General features: G+C 30.7%; 1 protein-coding gene and 1 non-coding gene across 3 annotated transcripts; both read left to right on the top strand.

Moving 5' to 3' along the window:
- The first annotated feature begins 9814 nt into the window (after positions 1 to 9814).
- On the top strand, positions 9815 to 9896 carry TRNAS-CGA. Its single transcript has one exon. It is a non-coding gene; the product is annotated as a tRNA-Ser (tRNA).
- A 7964-nt stretch (positions 9897 to 17860) lies between these two features.
- Positions 17861 to 22929, top strand: LOC122589558 (transcription factor bHLH68-like). Of its 2 annotated transcripts, none has more exons than XM_043761860.1 (8): positions 17861 to 18257; positions 18446 to 18791; positions 19069 to 19149; positions 19269 to 19349; positions 19913 to 19978; positions 20426 to 20491; positions 20643 to 20717; positions 22435 to 22929. In XM_043761860.1, the coding sequence occupies exons 1-8, from the start codon at positions 17974 to 17976 to the stop codon at positions 22564 to 22566; spliced, it is 1131 nt and encodes a 376-aa protein (XP_043617795.1). In that variant the 5' UTR covers positions 17861 to 17973; the 3' UTR covers positions 22567 to 22929. The 2 variants fall into 2 exon arrangements, with proteins under 2 accessions (XP_043617795.1, XP_043617794.1); XM_043761859.1 differs by having other exon boundaries at positions 19266 to 19349.
- Positions 22930 to 23262: the final 333 nt, after the last annotated feature.

The raw sequence follows: 23262 nt of genomic DNA, 5'->3' as shown, positions 1-23262 counted from the left end.
CCCAAAACCCATAATCTACATTTGTGTAGATTATGTGTAAATTGTGTCAAGCTAACCCAACCCCAACTGACCTAACCTGACCTAGAACCCAAGTTGATGCAACCTGACACAGACCCGAAGCTGACCCAACGTGACCCAAGCTAACCCAAAACCCATAATCTACATTTGTGTAGATTATGTGTAAATTGTGTCAAGCTAACCAAACCCCAAGCTGACCCAAGCTGACCCAACCTGACCCAACCCAGAACCTAAGCTGACCCAAAACCCATAATCTACATTTGTGTAGATTATGTGTAAATTGTGTCAAGCTAACCCAACCCCAAGCTGACCAACCTGACCAGACCCCAAGCTAACCCAACCTGACCCAAGCTGATCCAACCCAGAACCCAAGCCGATCCAACCCAGAACCCAAGCTGACCCAACCCAGAACCCAAGCTGACCCAAAACCCATAATCTACATTTGTGTAGATTGTGTGTCAAGCTGACCCAACCCTGGCCCAGACCCTAAACTGACCCAACCCTAAGTTGACCCAATATGACCCAAAACCTAGATTATGTGTAAATTGTGTCAAGCTGACCCAACCCTAAGCTGACCCAACCTGACCAGACCCCAAACTGACCCGACCCAGGCCCTAAGCTGACCCAACCATGACCAAAGATGACCCAGACCCCAAACTGACCCAACCCCAAGCTAACCCAAACCAGACATGACCCCAAGCTGACCCAGACAAACTGACCCAGACCCAAGCTGACTGATCAAACTGAACCAAACAAAACTGATCCAACTCAAGATGACCCAACCTAAGCTGACCCAACCCACTGAGATCCCAAGCTGACCAAGCTTCACAAAACTTTCATTTATTTACAAAATTGCCACCGCGCTTTTTTTTTTTAAATTTTGCCACATGTTGCATTCTGATTAGCTAATAGGACCTTCTCTCCCTTCTTTCCTTAAGACACCTTCTTCCAGGATCCTCACCCTATATATATATATATATAGGTTTTAGGTAAAATAAAACAAGTAAAACAATAGGTTTTTCTTCACTATAAATCACCGTGCATTATGAAAATCATCGTGCATCAATTGGTTCAAGAATTTTCGTGCATCAATTTAATCATGATTTAAGGGTCAAGATCATGTCTTATTTATTTTACTTTAATACTTATTTTACAATACCCAATTTCTCTCTATATATATAGACATTGGCTTTGTAGAAACTTAAGACATTAGGAAACTAATAGATCATATAACTAATTATAAATATGGCAATCCTATATGGAGTAGACAACAATATCTAGTTTAAATAGATTACAATAATGAAGTTATTAAATAGATTTTTATTGAATTAAATAAAACTAGAAAGACACTTGTCGTTTTAATATAATGTCACGTGTCGATTAAAAAAAGCTACAGTCCTGTTTTAGTTTATTGGTAAATCACTAAAGGAGCATGTGTCGTTATAATATAACGCCATGTGTTGATTAATGAAAACATTAATCATGTTTTAGTTTATTGATAGATATGTCGTTGTAGATATAGATGTCCAATACATTATATATCTATCTATATCTATAGTACACAATAACGGAGCAATCCCTATTTTATAATTTCAATTAAAAATTGAAGTATCTAAAATATTTCTCTTTTATTCATTAATTTAAATACTTTTACCTAATACATCTATAATACCTTTAATGAAATAATTTACAACATAAACCATTATAGTTAGAAAGAATTAAAATCCATAACTTTCTTATTATTAAAGTTAGCATGTATCTATGTATATCGCATTGTCACCTTAACCATTTGAAATTGTTAAATAAGAATATAACGAGCTCTCTTTTTCTCTTCATCTAACTCTATTTCTATCTGCCAATGAAATTGCCATCACGGATTCAATAAAAAAAAATTATAACAGAAAGACTATTATTTGGAGTTGAATTATTTTAAGTGATAAGAAAGGAGCAGACCATTATTACTTTCTTGTAATAAATTTGTACAGCCAATAAGTGTCCTTTACCAACAACAAACCAAAATTATTTTCTGTCCTTTTTTTCTCTCAGTGAGGGCCTATTGTTTTTTCTTTTCTTTTTTTAAACTTATTACTCGTATTTTCTTTACAAAATTCACATTCGTAAGCTAGCTCTAAGGAATTCTAAAAAAATAAATTAAATTAAACCTAGCTTTAATGAAAAAGAACGGTAACTCACATCTTAAATATCACATGTTTGTTAATTCAGTAGTAAGACAATGTAAAGAACTAGAGATCTGAAAAAAAAAAAAAAAATCAATTCTGAAACATTTTTGTGTAAACATTTTTTGATGACCAGGAAAATTTAAAATACGGTTACTAAGATATCGGTTGAATAATTTTTCATTAATACTTGTAACACATGATCAAATAGTCCATATACCATCTTAAGGAACAATATCTTATAACTTTTTATTATTATTTTTCTTGTCACCTTTTAACATCACTTCAAAAAAACGAAAAGAAAACCGACAGCTCACTGTTGATGAATGCTTATCGTTTTCAATATTGTGATTTACTTTAATCAATAATATTTGCTAACAAACGCCCAAGATAAAAAGACGTACACAGACTGGTCAAATGATTCCAAGTTTTACCGCACGGAAATAACAGCGTTTTTGATAACGACTTAACAAACCACTAACACACGCACAGTTTTAACCGCTAGCTGTCTGACCATTTTGTCAAGGCGATCTTTTTAATTTCCAACCAAGCAAAGTATTTAATTAGCAATGCAAAACAAAAGGCAAATACCTATATCTATATATAAATAAAATATTATTAATATAGTCTAAATTTCTGGAAAGCTGAAAAAAGAGAAGCAGAAAGAAAACCGCAGTCGAATCAGAAATTTGTCGACGTGAAGCACGTATAGTAGAGATTCTGTTTTGTATGATAAAAAAATATAATAATATTATATTATAAAAAATATTAATCCACTTAAAAAAAATACCTCTTGAAAATCTTCCTTACAATATGATTGTAACATTTGACAAAATTAACATGAGATTAGGAAGAAAAAATCAGTGGAATACACTTGTCTAATAATTGTGATATTAGGATGATAATTATTAAGAGTATTTTAAAAAGAATATATTATATTATATATGTATATTCTCATGATACACTTTGTTTCTACTTCATCTACTTAATTACACATACAATTATACAAATGTTGATAAGTGTCTAAACTTATTCTTATTTAATTTTATTTTGTCATTTTAACATATGCCAGCATCAAACATCTTAATCACTTTCAGCTAAAGTTAGCTACAGTTTTTATGAATATCACTCATACAAATATAAAATTTAAACTTAATTGTGAGATTATAAACGTTAAAGACAAAAAGATATTGATCTTTTGATTTATAAAAAGTGAGACGATCGATGAACATATATACAATGTAGGAAGGTAGAAGGAGATACCATTTATCATTATTTTTATGTTAACAATCTCCTTTTGTCACGCTGGTATCTCTTGGTAATTATGGTTATGATACCATGTCATGGTATGTGGGGGTTAGGGGACATCAATGTGTCCAACAACTATATATTGGAATCGTAACAGAACTAGCTAGTACTCCGTATAAGATTACTGTATATTTTGGTCAAGTTTTGTTTCTAGTTGAAACATTAAGTTAAGCGCGCGTGGATCCGTTAGCCTCTTTCCAACACAAACTCAAACTATATAAGTTTGCATTACACACACTTTTTTTAAGTCCTGAAATATATTATATAATAGAGTGTAACTATTTTAATAATAATAATGATGATATAGTATAATTAGTTGTATATAAAATGAAAGGGAAAGGAAAGAAAATGGAGTTAGTGGGGTTGGAATTGATGGTTAGGATATGATGGAAGAATTGACGGAAGTTAGTCCGGAAATGGGTAAAGCAATGCGCACTACTCGAAAGATAAAAAACCAAGTGTGCAGCCAAATATAGAGACATTTCACCTACCGACGTCCCTCAAACGTCCCCATCCCTTTCCTTATTTTCCTTGTTTTCTTCCTTCCCCGTAATTATACAACTAATTACAACCTCAAAACAATTCGATCATTGTTATATATACACATCACAGATACTAACATTTTACCTGCACAATGCGTCGGTAGTGTTGGCGATGACAGTTGGTAGTGGTGGTGGCGTGATGGGTGGTGGCGGTGTGATTATTATTGTAAAAATAATTAATGTAAATGGGTATTGTAGTTATTTTAAAAATTGATGTGTTTATGTTGTAAATTATTTCATTAAGAGTATTATATGTATTTTAAGTGAATATGTTTAAATTCATGAATAAAAGAGAGAAAATTAATTAATTCATTAAGGGTAGAATACTCTTTTCGTATGGGGACATTTTTATGAAAGAGGGTATTGAAAATTGTTAGAGAGAGTGTGATAATTTTTATAAAGTAGTAGAAATTAAAATCGACCGGATAACTTAGTAGTTCAAGGCAAAGGTAAACTTGAGGCTGACATGACCCAATTAGCATCTTTAAAGGGAGAGACGGAAATGAACAGGCACCAAAAACATTAAGTGGTTTAATTATGTATGTGACACCATTAAACATAACAACAAATACGAATTAAACAGAACTTTTAAATGAACCAACTAGTAAAAAAATCTACCCAAAATCATTAATCACTATCTTTCTAAGTCATCCATTCATATATGCACCCTCTCATAACTTTCTTTTTTTTTTAGGTGAATTTCCATTAAAACTTCGTATTTGTAATTCAACAGCGGGGTCTAGCATACGTTGTATTAACCGGCTCCGCGCTAGAGAGCTCCTTAAACGTAGAAATATCTATTTTAAATAAACGAAAACACGACAATTAATAGAGGTAAACTCTGTCCTTCAGCCTTGAACCTGAATATAAAAAAGCCAAACCCTCATATAAAGACTTTCTATGTCGACCCAAAACTTAAACACAATACCTTTTGAATAAGAGATGTATTTTCAACCACTGAACAAATGTTAAAAATACATCACTTTCTACTTCATTAGACGTTAGATACGTGAAGATAATTTATTATGCAATATGCATTACCATTACTCCTAGCTAGTAGTACGTTGTCTTGTCTTGGACGTCTTGGAGGGCATACAAGTGGTGCAACTTCATATACAGGCCTCTCTTTTTTTGGGACCCTAAAATTAATAAGAATACCTCATTTGTTATAATAACAAATGAGGTATTCTTATTAATTTTAGGGTCCCAAAAAAAGAGAGGCCTGTATATGAAGTTGCACCACTTGTGTAATAATCAACCTAATCGTCAAATGATAACATGTGTAATAATCAAGAGATAAGATTAAGTAAGAAAATTAAATGAAATCCACATGCCAAAGTCTTTTATGTTTTAAGTTAATTTTTAGATATACGAGTTAGATTGATTTATAATTTTCTTTATTGTTACTCATAAAGTCAGGAGTTCAAAAAACAATTGGGCGACCAGGTTTTTTCCTAGAATATTCTTCATGCGGTATTTGTGTTTTTCCTGTGGTTTTAGTAGGAACGACCTTGTTCTTGATCTCTTGGAGGCTCATGTAATCATCACGATTTATATGTAACATAATTAATAACTTCTCCATCACCATCAACACAATGCCCTTCATGATTAAGAAGCCCATCTTCACTTTTTCTATGAGCCACTCATCCATATTACCTCCCTTTCTATAAACATGTTGGATATGGATTATCGAACAGGAATAGGAATATAGGAACGTGGCAAAGGAGTTATGGATTATTGGTGGTGATATCTTGTCGCCTTTTTCTTTTAATTATTATGTTACTTAAGTTAAATATAATAATCTTAGATTCCAATACATAGATACTCATATGTATCTACTTAATAATGATAATAATAATGAAAGAGGAAATTTTGAGAAAAAAAAAGAAAGAAAGAAAAGAAAATCAACCATTATGATTAAAAAAAAATGTATAAAAAGAGGCATTCATATCATCATATGTAATTACTTCTCTTGAATTTTTTCTTTTTTCAGAATCTTAATTTGCTTGAACTCTTATAAGATGTCATATACATGATAATTGATATGGTAATATTTGTTACATGAAATGAAATGAGCATCGAAGTCCATTGTATGTCATCTATATAAAATAAAGGGAAAAAGTTAGGTAAAACATATAGTACCTATCTTGGGTAAAACAGGGGGATTAGGTAAAATTCATGGGATGTTATGTAAAATTTAGGGAGACTATGTATGTTTATAAAATTCAAAGGTTTAATTTGTAACTTTTTTTAAGTGAGAGTACATAAATTTAGGTAAAATCTGCACGGATATTTTTCCAAAAATAAATTAAAAGGAGGTTCATATTGGTATTGTAATCATTTGAGTCTTTAAGTTTCATTTTCATCTGAGTATCCATCCATATAACTTTAGGACATATTAAATGTTGAACATGTGGGTTCCATATTCCATATCTATGAGGAGGGCGCCTGCCGTTGGTACAGTGTAGCAGTTCAGTCCATATTTTTCATGCAAATGACCCAACACTCTGGAGCCCAACCCTTCCTCCACCCCACTCCTTTCTCTTTATTCATGGCTTTACCCGTTCTTCTAAAGGTGTACGTACTCATCTAACCTAGCTAGCTACAATTTCAAGCTCTTTTTGTTAATAAAGTTTCGTTTAATCAAATTTAAAATAACTTCTGTAATCAATATTTGTATACATATATCAAAGACCTCGTCTACTAATGGCAGATGTTTTAGTTTTAACTAGGGATGACCAGATTTTCCCAAGTCCCAATTCCGTCCCTATCTTGAGAAATGGTATCGAATGGGACTTGATACCAGGACCGGCACCTCATTTTCTTGGTTCGCGGGACTTGGGACTGTGGTACCGGAATTTGGTACTGGGAAATAGTATTGAATGGGAAATGTGACCAATATCGGTATCAGGTTTTTAAAAGATTTGGGACTCGGTACCAATCGGAACGGTACGGAATGGGACCAGCCCGTCCCTAGTTTTAACGTCTTTATAAAAGGTTCTAGATTCAAATATTTATTGATAAACATATCTATCTATACTATAACTAAAAGAGAAGGTTAAGAGCACACTTGACACTTCTAACCTTTCTTCTTAAGCTTAATTTTCCCTAATAATTAATGTAGATTTTTTTTTTCTTATTAAATAGATAATTATATTTAAAATCTATTATATATCTTGTCTTATCAAAAACAAATCTTTTTAAATTTTAAAGATAAGAAGTCATTATATATACAACCTAAATTAATTTTTATTAATCATTTTTCATCATTCCTCTCCTTTTTATCTTTTTAAAAAAATCATGGTCATATAATTTTTCAACAAAAGAAACATACGTTTTTTTAATATCACTTTAATTTAATTTTTGGTATTTTATTCATGCTTTTGCATTATTTGATATTGAATTGTTATGTTATTGTTATTTTTTAACTCTTTTAATTTATTTCGTTGTCAATTGTAAGTTGATAATGACTTCTTCTATAAAGAATTTATTCTTTTAATTTATTTTGCTTATTTACATCTTTCTTTTGTAAATTTAAAATATGACATATATTTTGTTATTTTTTGTTATATGAAAAGAAGACAACGTTGGTTTATGTTGAAAATTTGAACCCAACATATGTTAATCATCATGTTATCATTTTGATTTTTTTTACATATATACTTTGAGACTATCCGCCTATCGGACGAGGCCAGAGACTAATACGCAAAATATATGTTAAAAAATGTGCATATTTAGAGATGCATAAAGGTGATAAAACCGTGGATATACAATTTGATAGCAACAGCAATCATCTTGTCGTGTTATGTCAAACCAGATAATCTAGTATTTCATTTTAGGTGGAAAAAAAGAAAATGCTCTTCATTGCCCTATTGACTTCATTTTGAGTCACAAGTGTTTAGCTTTTTATAAATAGATTTTTTTATTTTTATTATTATTATTATTTTTGGTACAAAGTTTTGGCCCTGAAAATCATCGATTCCAATATCATAGCATAGTGACGCTAGATTTCCTTTCATAAAATTTTTATTTTCATTAGAAACAATTTAATAAAATTCAAGAACTTCCTCTATGAAAGGGTAAAGATTTGCACATATCTATAACCACCTAATAATTATATTGTATTATTGTCTATTTGTCGCACTTCAACCCGTAACCTCTATGTTGAGGGGTCACTTTTGATGGCACAAATTCGAGAAACATCGCCAAGTGCCTACATAACTAATTCTTTTGATTAAGATTAAGATATATTCGACTTTAAAAATGTATGATAGGGAATAGCATTTTATTTATTATTGTTACTCATAAATAGGATATCATTATCTTCAATGATATGCGTAGGACCGGAACCTTTTCACTGTAGTCGTCAAGAGGCAAATGGCTTTCTTCCACAGGTTTTTTAATTCCTATTGTAGATAAACTTGTCTATCTAAATCTGAATATTATATGTCCATCTAAATCTAAATTTTATATAATGTAATTGTTTATACACTAAACCGGGTTCATAGAGCATAATGGATCGAAGATGGGGTGATGGATGTTTAATTGTTTATACAACACCCTTTGTCGCCATCCCACACCGTCGACACATCGAGCGGACATTTGTCTAATCATTTATATATAATAACCTTTCCTTAAGTGAAAAGCGATGTACTATGTGAATATCATCTGCCCAGCTTAAATAAAAACTATGATGGAATGATAATCTTATTATTCATCTCATCAAATGATACATATTATTTATTTATTATTTTTTTTTTTTTGTAGATTTATAAAACTATAACCAAATCTAAACCTTCGATGTAATATAATGGATCAAAGATGGGGTGATGGATGTTTATATACCACCCTTTGTCGCTGTCCACACACCGTCGACACATCGAGCGGACATTTGTCTAATCATTTATATATAATAACCTCTCCTTAAGCGAAAAACGATGTATTATGTGAATATCTATCCGGTTCAAATAAAAACTATGATGGAATGATAATCTTATTATTCATCTCGTCAAATGATACTTTTTTTTGTTTTTTTGTTTTTTTGTAGATTTATAAAACTATAGCAAAATCTAAACCTTTGATGTAATAAATGTTTTTTTTTTCCTTTTGTTTTTTCAAGTAATGAAATTTTGAGGACGTAAAACGTGACTCAATGGTTGAAAATTATGTCTATCGACATAAATTAAAAAAGAAAAAGATGGCTTTATAAAATTAATTAAAAAATAATGCTAATATTGAAACACGTAACAGAATCAAATGCTAATAAAGAAATTTTAATCAAGTCATATGACATAGGGTCGTTTACGAAAAGTTGGAAGGAAGAGAAAACATGATCAATTCTCCTCGTCTCTTTTCGTTTTACCAAACGTCAAAGTAATTAAGGGCATTTTTTCTTTATTTTACCGGAGTTATGTTCTATGTTGGAGGAGAAGGTGATCTTTGTAATCTGTACGTGTTAAAACTTAAAAATGATTTGATTCTTGCTTTTGATACCTTTGGCTCTCTTGCACCAAAAGCAATTCGTTTTCTGTCCAGGGTTCAACGAGTTATGCATAGCAACATCTCGACTTCAAGGGGGCATGAGTTTGTTTTTAGTAGATCAGATTTCGCAATTTAGAAAGGCGTAGTAGCACAGCTTGTTGCCCGCTTACCTGCTATTTTGATGTAAGTTCGTAACGTAGTTAATAAAAAAATTTGATTTTATTCTTAGATAGGGTTGTTTTTAAAAAAATCAGTATTTAAACTGTAATAAAGAAACATAAAACAAAAGTCGATATGTCCGAGTGGTTAAGGAGACAGACTCGAAATCTGTTGGGCTTTGCCTGCGCAGGTTCGAATCCTGCTGTCGACGATATTCACTTTTATTTTTTTATGTATTGTCAAACTTAGAATTAAGAATTAAAATAAATACCCAATTGAAATCTATTGGGCTTTTCACTTTGTTTTTTTTTTTTTTTTTTTTTTTTTTTTTGTGTGTGGTGTGGATATAATGTGGACTATCAAAAGTGTGGACGCTTAAAAATACTTGTGGGCTTCCGGAGTTAAAGATAAAAGAATGGACCAATGTAAGAGGTTAACAAATTGGGCCCATTTTTTTGGAGTTTTTCCCAAAAGATTTGTTCGATTCGAAATATATGTCCATAAACTTATTTTTTCTTTCTGGAAGAGCTCGAACGTAGTATGTAGAAAATCTATCTGCAATTAATCGACTTGGCCGAACTAGATAATCGACTCACCTAACATTTACTTGCAAGTAAATTTTGTTTTGATAAGGAAAAAAAATATATTAAGAGGAGAGAAATAAACAAAACTGAAGAAAATGATATTTATTTCCCTCCCTTTTCAATTATGTCATTTTGGGGATGACAATTATGTCATGTACTCATGTTCATGTTGAGGTGTTAGCGAGTTGACGGGTTCATAAAACTCAACCCACATCCAACCCATTTAATACCAAAACTAAACACGTTCGATAAATAGGTTAGTCGTGTACCCGTTTACATACCATATCAAATCATAAGATAGATGCTCAAAACTATAAATTTGTTGAGCTTTGAAACATGTATTATGAGTATACAAACATATAAGTCTTTGAAGAAACACATCATAATCAAAGAAAATATTATAAATAGCTTTTTTTTTGAATGACTTTTGGAAGCAAACAAATGAATTTATTATATTTAACGGGTTGTAAAAGAGTTTGGAAATCCATCAACCCATTTAATGATATTGTTATTCAGTTGATTCGTTTATGACCAAAACTCAAACTCTTAAATAAAATGTTAGTTAGTTTCGTGCAAGTTCCTTCTTCTGCTAATTCCCCTCTCTTTCTTTCTTTAGAAAAACCAAAAATCACGACTTTTTCAAAAATACGTTCCTTTCTTTTGCTAAAACAAACTCAATAACACACTCATGACTAAACCCATTGCTCTGCGTGTGGTCATGCTCCATTGAGTTTGCTTACAATTAAGAGTCGCACTTTTATTATTAGTTATTATAGCTAGCTAGGAAAAGTGGAATTGACTTGTAAAACCCATCGATCTCCGGTTATGGGGTTTTTTGTTTGTATCATCATATATATATATGGGCATATATACTTATCAATGAAATTTATATGGATATGTTACAGCCTAAACGCACATTAATTGCACCATATTGAATTCACTCATTCTTGAGCATATTATCTTCATGAATGGTAGCAGAATTAACAAATTCACATCAATTTTTTATATAATGCATAATGATTTATGAAATGAACTCCCTTTAATTTTACAATCAAGTATAAGATGCCCAGGTGACTAGAAGAACTTATTTGACAGTACAAATGTTGGAAATCCTCATTTATTTCACATCTCTATTTGGCTGTGTGACATACTTAAAAAGCGCCCACCGTATCCCAACCAAGCTTTTTTGGTATCTCGACCACACCTACTATTTGCAGCGATAGGCCCCCCCTGTCTGTAATGGCAAATCTGACAAAAAATAACGGGCCCCCTGTCAGTAATCGCTGCAAATAGTTGGATATGGACAAAAACACCACTATTTGCAACGATAATCGCTGCAAATAGTCTGGTTTAATTACCAATAGTCTAGTCGGGATACCAGCCGCCCTTAAAAAGTACACCTTCACTTAATAAGTGGTGGGACCTTTCAATTCTTTTGTCAAGCTTCTTGATTTTTATTTTTTTTTTAACAAATATCAAAAGTGATAAACATTTGAAAAAAAGAGAATGATTACTCTTACCAAACACAGAATGTACCCAATTGAACACTTGTCCATGAGAAATTCAAAGGGGGTAACTTTCATACTTCCTTTCATCCTTTTCAACACATAACAGATTACTAGTATATTAGTAAACGCTAAATTGTAATGAAATGTCTAATTGTAGTACTTTTTGACAATTTTTGGTTTGTCATGTAAGTTTATGTATACTATCCAACCTCCTGATTCTATTTTTATTCTGTTTATCTTACTTCTTGAGTTGACCCAATATCCAAACAGTAGCGAAGAGTAGACAGGAACTTGAAATTAGACATGATATTAAAAAGGGGACTTGATTTGGCCAGGTACGAATTTCAAACAACATCGATCATAGATCGATAGACAAACGTTCTATAAGTTGCGTAAAAGACGAAGAAGTAAACGACCACATGAATTCAACGGCTTAAATGATTTGGTCGGTCTTGATGTGATCGCTCTACGTCCAGGGACATATTCATTCTTTAGTCTGTATCAAGTGCACAACGACAATATCCTAGCTAGTTTCGAATATCCTTTAATTAGAAAGGCCTATCTACTAATCCTAAAATAGGCACAAGCCCTACATAAATAATTTTCAGCTCCGAGATTATGACATGTCTACACGACCTTTAACCTTACTACGTACCAACATTGACTCCCTTTGAAATTCTACCTTGGGCCCTGCTCGATCTCAACGAGTCAAGACCCATTCGGGTCAGCTAGAATTTTATTAGTACAAAATAATTAAAGATGTAACTAACGAGTTCAATTTCATTTTCATGTTCAATCAGATTACAAGTTATTGGATCATAGTTTTAAGAAAAATAATAGATTTTTTGGGTCTAGACATTAGAGAGTGCTTGCATAAAGCAACATAAGCCATATATCGAAAAAGGCAAACACCTGAGTTGCAGAATCTGTAGATAAATCAATTACACTTTAGCATAAAAATTCACCTTTGTTTCTTACTCGTATTTATTTCACTTGATATAAGTTGAAGAAGTGACGACCTTAACGGAAAGGGATATCTTTTATGAACAATTCTAAAGATCAATATATATTCCTTGAAAGAAAAAAACAGTACTAAACAATTTTCATGAATGAAGATTAGAAAGGCCAAGTACAGTTAGTTGCAGCCTTTTTATTAAAAAACACTAGAGAAAAGATAGTGCCACCACAAAGTGGAAGTATATTTAATTCCAAGGATCAATATATATTCCCTGAGAGAAAAAAAAAAGAGGCATTTTATTCCTATTCATTTAGTGCGCTCATGATTAACAGATTTACAATTTACAAATGTGCACAAATGATATTCAATAATAGTACTACTACTTATTACTTGTAGAAGTCAAACTCCCTCTTCCTTTTTGTTAGTAAAAGAACAAAAAAGAAAGTGAAAAAAAAGTATCTTTTTCAACAAATTGTGTGGATAGGTAGGCCGGTCCAGGGCTAATATATATATTGCACACTTTAACGTATTTCATGTGTTTATAGCTTGTTATTTGTGTTGTTAATTCTCTACTATATAGTTCGTGAATCGTGGCCTAGACGCGTACGCGTTTTAATTATAATCGGTTTAGTTTGATTTGTTTGGAATAACAGACCTATCGTTATACATAGATGCATATATAGACATGTTTAAATTGATCTAAACCTGATCAAGAAAGAATATATAGCAGCCTTGCTTGATGAATTGCTTCTTTTTTCTCCCCTTTCCTTTTTTCCTTCTTTAGTTTGCTTGTGTATTATGGGATAGGTAGGAGTATGAGAGTGATGTCTTAAAATAATTGTGTCTTTTTTGTTAGCTTTATTTGCTCACCCTGCCCAAGTTGTAATTATTTACTCGTATATGAGAACACATTCAAGCTAGTGCACCAACTTTCGAGATATGTTGATCCACTTGTTTAGACTATTTAGAGTGAGGTCGTCGCGCTTTATGTAATTTATAGACGTACGGTTCATCAGTTTCAGTATCTATTTGTTATGAATCTTTGGATTGATTTGATACATACACCTATATATGCAATGGGCCGGCTATGCCGATTTTAGACACTATTAATTAGACCCATCATTAATTCATCATTCGGCTCCAATTTCATATTTCCTCGATCTGATTCTCCATCTTGGTTAGGAATTTTGATAACCCATTCGTAATAAAAATAAATAAATATTTAAAAAGATGGAAAAAATAGGAGTAATTATTACTCATCTTTTATGAACTTAAAATTAATCCAATTATGAATAACTACTTTGCAAGCAGAATTAACCTGCTTCTTAGAACAAACACATTTCATCTCACTATCGAGGGTGCAAAAGCAACAAGTTTTCAATTTTTAAATAATTAATTGCAACTTTCAATTCGCGTTTTGTTTTTATGAGCCGATCGAATCCACAAGATAGATAAATTCTAACAAATTATCTATCTGTCCAATTTCCACAAAATCTAGATCAGAATACCTTATTAGGCACTTTCAATAACAATATCAACAAAAATTTAAATGTCGATTTCAAGAACAAAAAAAGCCGAACAGGACACACTACTTTCTTACTCCACGAAAAAACTAGATATCTTAGTAGCTAGTGTGTTGATTGGATTCTAGCTAGTAATTATTATCTTCTTAACTACGTACAGTCTTGAAGTTATAATTAAAGAAAACCAGATATATATTTTTTTAAAAATAAAAATAAAAGTGTCAACGATATCACGAAATAAATACTATTGTAAGCATTTTCCATATGATACGTGAATGATTGATGTGTTTTTCATTACCAAATAATATATGTACAAAAGATAAAATATAAAGCACCACGTATAGCTAGTAGTTGCATAAAAGAACCTGTCTCTTTTTCTCTATACTTTTAAGTACATTTTTTAAGTCTTTTATAATTTGACAAAAGCTAGCTTGATAACGATTTTCTCAATTTTTTCTGATTAAGATGTTAATGCATAATGATCCATCCAACAAACTTGTCACCATTATCGATCATTATATACAGTGGTAGTTTTTTATAATTATAAGTATTTACTAATATTTGAAAGCTTTTAATTGAATTTTGTTTTTTCCATTACTTATTATTGGTAGTAGATGTTAAAATATTCAACAGTTATAAAAAATTTGCTTTTGTTCTGAATCTTGCATAACCAAACTCTTCACAAAAATTCAACAGTTAAAATATATGAACGCACGCTTGCTCACAGGCCAATCTTGCATAACCAAACTCCTCACAAATAAAATAGGCCCAACATCATTTTGATAAATTTATAGCATTTGAGTGCTAATTTTTTCTTGGAAATCTACCTTTTATTCTAAATCAAAATTTTTCATTTCATTTCACTATTCGATTTTCCAAATCATATCATCCGATCCAAAGGCAGAGGATGACAAAGCCAAAAACCATTAGGCTCGTCGGTTTTTATATTATAATTTTTCTTCTATAACTTGAAGTTTTGAAATTTTGTTTTCAAGAATACAAATGCATCTCCGTACGTTCTATGTATTTTAGAAGTCCTGCAAGATAATATTGGGCACTCTAGCTAAAGCCTAGACATACTTTTTTTTTAATAATAATAATAATAATAATAATAATAATAATAATAATAATAATAATAATAATTAAACAGTAAGTATATATATAAGATTTTTTATTTTAGTAAAGTGAACCGATGAGTATTAGAGAAATGATAATAAGTTCGTAAATATAACTTAAGGGAAATGCTAAATACAGCCCTGAGGGCTCTTCGTTTTTTATATTATAATTTTTCTTATATTATAACTTAAGGCAGAGGATGACAAAGCCAAAAACCATTAGGCTCTTCGTTTTTTATATTATAATTTTTCTTCTAAAACTTGAAGTTTTGAAATTTTGTTTTCAAGAATACAAATGCATCTCCGTACGTTCTATGTATTTTAGAAGTCCGGCCTGCATACATTTTTTTTTTAATAATAATAATAATAATAATAATAATAATAATAATAATAATAATTAAACAGTAAGTATATATATAAGATTTTTTATTTTAGTAAAGTGAACCGATAAGTATTAGAGAAATGATAATAAGTTCATAAATATATGCTTATCTCTTATATAAATAAAATAAAATTGTTTCTAGAACTTTTTTTCATATGTGGCATGCCAATATTTTTTTCTAAACTATTTTTTAAACATATATGATGTCATAATCATTTTTAATTTTTTTTTAATATATTTTTTATTAGGCCCTATGTCATTTTTTTTTCCCCATTTTATTTGTCTAACCTTAAATTTTTTTTAATTAATATGAAAAATAATCGACTTTATCTTAACTCTTTATTTTTAAATATATCTATTATTGATTTATCGTAGTTCTTTTACTTTTTCATCACCTTAATCGGGTTTTATGTATTAATGTTCATCTTTACAAGTATCTTGCTATCTCAATATCAAATTATAATGTATCGACAACAAATTACATACATATTTCTATATACTTTTTGGTTTTAACTTTTTAATTAAGCGGCCCGAGTTGAACTCGGGTTAATTAGCTAGTAACTTAATAATACGGGATTAAAAGTTACGTGTAATTAAACTATGTAGTTTTATTAGTTACCTTGTCCACCTTATAAATAATATGAAGTGTTTATATTCTATTTCAATTATTTCCAGAAATAAATACACTTTAAAAAAAATGTAAGCCATTTAACTCTTGTATACTTATTAAAAAGAATCACAAAACTAGATTTCCCTAAAATTTCATACAAGTAAAAGTATGATCTTATTATTATTATTATTATCAAATTACGGGTTTTAGAAACAGACATGACCAGACAAATATATATGAAGAACGATAGGTACGTATGTAATGCTCCATCCTCTACAAACATTTGTTTTTCACATTCACAGTTATGGATAAGTAATCTATTTATGAAATGTTTTCCATGAATTTTATCTTCGAGTGTTGACATCACATCTTCCACATACATATTTTCTCATAAATCACTCTAACTACTTATTTTCTTTATGCCATCTTACTTTTATCTTTCTCATACCACATTTCATTATTTCATTGACAACCCACTATACTTCATATCACACTACATCTCATATATAAAAAAGAGATAGATATTTATACCACTTTTTAGATATATCTACCACAATGTAACTTATACATGCAAAACAAGTTATTAATGTAATAGTATGATAGATGTATATAAAAAAAGTGGTACAAATCTCACTACCATATATAAAAACTCCATAAAAGGAAAAAAAAAGCACCCCAAATACAAAAAACTTAGGGCGTTGCCAATCAATTGATGGAATTTGAAAGAAGGATGTGCCAAACTCCCACACCACACGGACATGCGGTAATACTACTGCCGCAAATGATATGAGGTGTGGCAAAGATTTTGTGGTAAAGTTTACCACAAAATAATATAGAGGTATGGGTTATTGTTTGAATTATTATTGTAACAATACATAGCTAGCAAGGTAGCATTGTACTTGTAGATCAATGAACATATATCAATTTGAGGCTAACCCTAACCCTAATAGTAGCCTGAAAAACAACCTCCTAGCTAGTTTAAACACCCCCAAATCAAGGAACCCTCCAAAAATTGTATTTGTTTTGTGCAAAAAAACATTGCCCACAACTTTTGTCGTGCCCCACTTTTTTTGTAATACAGCTAAAAGCTAAAGTATAACATTATATTATAATAAAGAAAAACAAATACACAGTACATTATTAAAAATAAATAAAATTTAAGAAAGAGAAAAGATGGAGAATGATAAGAGAAGAGAACTTCTCAACCCCACAACTTCAAAATTTTACTTTGTTGAAAGAGACGTACATTTTGGGTGGGCCGGGCAGTGACAAAATTTAATTAATCTCATCATCTAATCTGATATATGTATGATAGATGACTAGAAAGCAAAAAACACAAACCCCTGAGGCCTTCTACCAAAAGGCTTGTTTTGATGCTTAAACAAGGAAATTATTAAAGATTTTATGACAAAAGTTTTCTTCTAGCTTTAAAGCAAAAGAGACTCTTAAAGAAGTTTTGTTTTTTTTTTTTTTTGTTTTTCTCAGACAAGGCATGAGAGTTAAATCTGTTATGGTTTTCAAACCTCCATCTCTATCTAGCTAACTTTTGGAAGAAAAACAAACAAGAACCCAATATTATTAAAGGGCCAAGAGAATTAGTGTTTGGAGATGATGGGAGAAAACCCTAATTACTGGTGGAGTTTGAATGGGAAGTTGATGCAGCCACCACCACCTTCTCATCACCCTACTAATTTCTTATCAACAACACCTATGCCGGTGCCGATGCCGGTGGTGCCTCCTTCTTCCTCTTCCATCTTGATAAATCCTCATCCATATCTCTTTGGATCTTCTTTGCTAGTGCCTAGCACCACAAACTCTAACAATCCTTTGAGTGACCATCATCAACAAGAAAACTTAGACTTCCCAGTCTCATCATGGAGCCAATTGCTCATGTATGTATAGTAGTATCACTTCTTAATTTCTAGCTAGCTACCTCTAGTTTTTTCTTCATTACTCATATGCATGCTTTTAAACTATATATACACAAAATATATATGCAGTAGTAGTGTACCTCAAATGTTGATTTTTCTTTATATATATGTTTATTGACATTTATATATCTATTCATATATATATCCAGGAGTGGATTAACTACTAATGATCAAGTAGAACAAGAAAACTTGGGAGGAGGTGGACATGTTGGTGAAGTAAAGCATCGATATTTGGATAATATTCATCAACAAAGTAGACAACAACAACAACTATATTATGATCATCATGGTACTAATAATAAAACTGATAATAATAACGACGAAGATATACAAGCTGCTGCTTGTAGTTCTTCATGGTCGTCTCATCATCAACTCAATAATCCGGTGCCATCCGTCGGTTCATCTTCTAATACCATGAGTTTAAGCACCACTACTATGTTCGATTTCTCAAGTAAGATCAACAGCCAACAGCAAAGCCATCAATATTCATCTCAGGTACTATACGTAATTAATTACTCCACTAGCTATTGACTAGCTAGCTAACAATACTACTTTAGCCAGCAAAAAGATATATATTCTACGAGTATATATATGTTGTTTAATTAATTCCTCTTTTACTTTAATTTCGTCCGTCAAATAAATATTTTGCTTGCGTGCTTTCCCCCCCAACGTAGCCGGGGTTTAATTTGATGTCTTAATTTTACTATAATTAATTCTTTTCATTTTGTTCTACTGATTCGAACGTTCGTGTTTATACATGATCAAATTCAAGTATGATGATACATCTACAAGTGGAGCATCTAAAAAGCCGAGGTTTCAATCTTCTTCTTCGACCCAGCAACCTTCTCCCATGGTACGTACTATGCCAACTTTTAAAAAAATAAAATAAAAAATCTTCGCATCGATCCTAATTTACTTGTTATTTTATTTATAGCAAAGTTATACTAATTTTTAAATAATTGTAATCAGCAGTCATGTAACGACACATTCACAAGTGGAACTTCTTCTAAAAGGTCTAGGGCTCAACAATCCGCAACCCAAACCCCTCTAAAGGTACGTACCAATATATTAATTAATCCTCTTTAAAATCTCTTAATTAATAATTTCTTGTAATCTTATATACATTTCGTAGTGCTAAAATGTACATGTTAATTAATGATCGTTGATGAGTTTGGCACGTCACGAGCATATATATGGTAGAAATCAATAGCTATATAAGCGACTTTTACCTCATCTAGTAATTACCATTTGTATATAAAAACCACATTGTTTTACGATTTATGCACAGAAAGATATATCTATTGTTAAATTTAGATAATTTTTTTTGACGATTAATTATATATATGTGGATAGATACTTTACCTATAACTAGAATTGACGTGTGGCCCATTGAACCTGGATAGTACTACTTGATTTAGAAGACCATATCTAGCTAGCTATATATATATATATATATATATATATCTGTAGTAGTAAAAAAAAAAAAAAAAGAAAGTATATATATATGTGTGTGTGTGTTTTTAATTATTTGTTTATATGTTTAAGTTCCTTAAGGCAAAATGTAACTTTACCTGGCAATCAAATAGCACTAACAATGGACAACAATAAACGTATAGGTGAGGAAGGAAAAATTGGGAGATAGGATATCAGCTTTGCACCAGCTTGTTTCGCCTTTCGGAAAGGTAACTTACTTCTTCCATACCACATTATTATTTTTAGTAAGTATAAAACGTGCTTATTGAGTGTCGTGTAAACAACTTTATTTTTTAATTCTACACTTTGATATCGATCGATCAATAATATTGATATACATCTTGGTTATTTCGTCATTTACATATTTCTAGTTCTATTAAACATAATGATAACATTAAATAAGAAGAATTTAACTCTCATATGGGATTAAGTATTAACTGTTGTTTAATATATTGTTTTTGTATAATAATGGAAAATTATGAAATGCTGGTTTAAAACAATTAATTCGTGAGCATATATACATATATATAGTGACTAGTATGTATTACAATATGATTAAGGGAAACAACACGTACCTCAAGTTTTTGTAAATACCAGAGTACTATTGAGAACTGAAAAAGAGATATATACATGTTGTTGTGTGGGACTTTTTGCAGACTGACACAGCTTCTGTGTTGTTAGAGGCCACAGCTCAGATCAGATTCCTTGAGAGTCAAATTGAGGTGACATTTGTTCTTTTTAATAAAACTAATATTATTCATTTAATTTGCTCCCACATATATATATAGATAGATACCATTTTAGAGACGAGCGTGCACTTAAAAGTTGTTACTTTTTCAACATTGATTTTTAATATCAAATTTTAACATGCAGGCACTTACCTCACCGTACATGAATTTGGCCAATAATAATAATGTTTCAGGAGGCACCAGACACCAACATTCTGCTGTAAGTTTTGCCCATGCTTCCAATTCATGCCCATTTCCCAATGCACCATCTTTAACATAATTAAATTACAAACCTTTTTCTTCTTTGTGTAGTTTAGACCAGTTTAGTCTTTGCCAATGTCACATTTATGTTTCCCATTCATTTGATTTGAACATAATTACTCCTATCTTTGTATATATATTTAGGGGTTAAAAGATCTACTTTACAACTAACTAAAATGAAATATTTAGAGCAAATTTCTAAAGCTTATTTATATATATATACACACTATTTTGTTTTGAACTTCTAACACTTTGTATTACTCATTTTGTCCCACTAGAAGTGTCATGTTCTGAATTTTTAAAGTTTGACTTTTTTAACTTTAAGTAATTATATTTGTGTTAAATAATACTTGATGTAATTTATATTAATTGATTGTGTTTTAAAAGTGTTTTAATTGGTATAAATTTCATCAAAGTTTATATAACACAAAAAATATATTTAAGGTCAAAGTTTAAAAGTAATTACTTTGAATATTCAAAATAGTACACTTTTAATGGGACAGATGTAGTAGCTAACTAGCAAGGCGCTAGAAACGCTACAAATAATGTTGCATTTGTTCATACTTTTAATTAGCGTGAATAAATCAAAAAATTTGTCACACTTTTATGTGTGTAAAAATATATAGAACGAAAAGCGTGTAGAAATTTCTCCACACCAAAAGTGTGCAGAATTACAAATTCACACTTTTTTAGTGTGGACTTTCATAATTATTTTGTAATACCTAATTTGTTGACATTACCTTTTTAATTAGCGTAAACAAATAGAGTGTTACAAAATAATTATAAATGTTCATACTAAAAATTGTAAACTTTTAAATCTACACACTTTTTAGTGTGAAGAAATTTCTATACATCTTTAGTTTTACATATTTTTAGACAAATAAAAGCGTGACAGAATTTTTAATTTGTTAACATTAACTAAAAATGTGAACAAATAAAACATTATTTATAGTGAAATTTGATTATATAGTGGTGTTTACAATTAGGATGTGCAAACCCATTCTGCCCTATTGAGCATATAAATACCATGCTCACTTCTAGTCTAAAATCTTTATATAACTAACGGTTCATGATTTGTCGAAATCATGTTAATTATTAGTATACCATATATTATTAAAACTAAAATATAAATATAAATGTTTAATTAACTGTATCAAAAGAAAGTTTTAAAGAAATAATGTAATAATTACTTTGATTATTTAATGGGCTAATGAAAAGGAAAAGAAAGTAGCTATGTGTGTAGATTTATATATATGCATTATTAATAAATAAATATAAATTCTTGGTGAGGAGCCAAGTAGGGTTTACTTTATTGGATCCATCACTTATTAGCTCATTTTAAACAATTATTCAACATAAAGTGGGAGACATGATTCTTAACTTTAGTTCTATGATGATCAATGAAATAATTAATCAATTGAGAGGTTTACTTAATTACCTCGGGATTGCATAAAAAGGTTGTTAATTATTGCAAAAATAATTTAGCCCCAAAGGTATTATTCTTGAAAATGACCATTACATGATAATTACAAAGGACCTTCTTATTAGACTAAATAACTTGTTCTTCAATTATTATTATTATTATTTTTTTAAAGCTTCTTACTGGTTTCTAAGTAAACTTGCTATGTTTATTTTAAAGAATAACGTACTTTTGAAATGAATCTATATACATGTAGGATGAGAAAAGGGATCTTGCAAGTAGAGGATTATGCTTGGTTCCGGTTACTTGTATGGATCATATCGACACCACGAATATGACCACCAATGGCGCCGAATTCTGGACTCCTGCACTTGGTGGTGGATTGTAATTATATGGCGAGAGATGAATTAAGTTAAGCATTGGTCGAAGGCTACAAAAACTAGGTACACCAATGATTAATTTCCGATCATCATCACTTGGTTGAAGCGCGCATGCATACTCTTGTATTACTTCCAAAAAAATGGAAATGCCCGAAAAGGAAAGAAAAAGAAATTGAGACAGACTCGTGATGCTAAAGGTTCGTGCATGTTATGTTATGTCAAAAAGATGCTTTACTATTTAAGTTTCTATTTCTTTTGTTTTCGGGCATTATTGGTGAAGTGAGAGAAGGAAAGTAAAGACTATAATCTGTTACATCGATGCTAACTTGATCATTATTATTATGAAATATTTCTAGCTATAATTTGTGAAATATGTGAATTTTATATATCAACAAAATATGTATATGAACATACGTACGTACCCTTGTTGATGTACGTACGTTGTTTAATAACTCGTTACTACGGGTTTTCTATGCAATCTAATCATCTTATTGTTCAATTTAATTCATTTAAATGGATACCACAAACGACATAAAATTGATATTAAGTACGTATGATAACCTAGCTTAATGTACGTTTTGATTAGAGCAGTGACTGAATACGAAATTACATGCTCATCATGATTGTCTATTAAATTAAATAATCTTCTATATAATACGAGTAACATAAAATAAGTTGATTTGCATGCATGAAGATGCATGGTC

Source organism: Erigeron canadensis, chromosome 2, assembly GCF_010389155.1.
Source record: "Erigeron canadensis isolate Cc75 chromosome 2, C_canadensis_v1, whole genome shotgun sequence".
In the NCBI taxonomy this organism is placed as follows: domain Eukaryota; kingdom Viridiplantae; phylum Streptophyta; class Magnoliopsida; order Asterales; family Asteraceae; genus Erigeron; species Erigeron canadensis.
The sequence above is the reverse complement of the archived record's forward strand: the minus strand, read 5'-3'. Positions and strand labels throughout refer to the sequence as shown.

What these genes read in the sequence shown, in the direction of transcription:
- LOC122589558 (XM_043761859.1), top strand. Translation starts at nt 17,974, where the DNA reads ATGATGGGAGAAAACCCTAATTACTGGTGGAGTTTGAATGGGAAGTTG. An exon ending in CAACCCAAACCCCTCTAAAG is followed by an intron (nt 19,350 to 19,912) that starts GTACGTACCAAT and finishes ATAAACGTATAG; the next exon opens with GTGAGGAAGGAAAAATTGGG. An exon ending in TCCTTGAGAGTCAAATTGAG is followed by an intron (nt 20,492 to 20,642) that starts GTGACATTTGTT and finishes TTTAACATGCAG; the next exon opens with GCACTTACCTCACCGTACAT.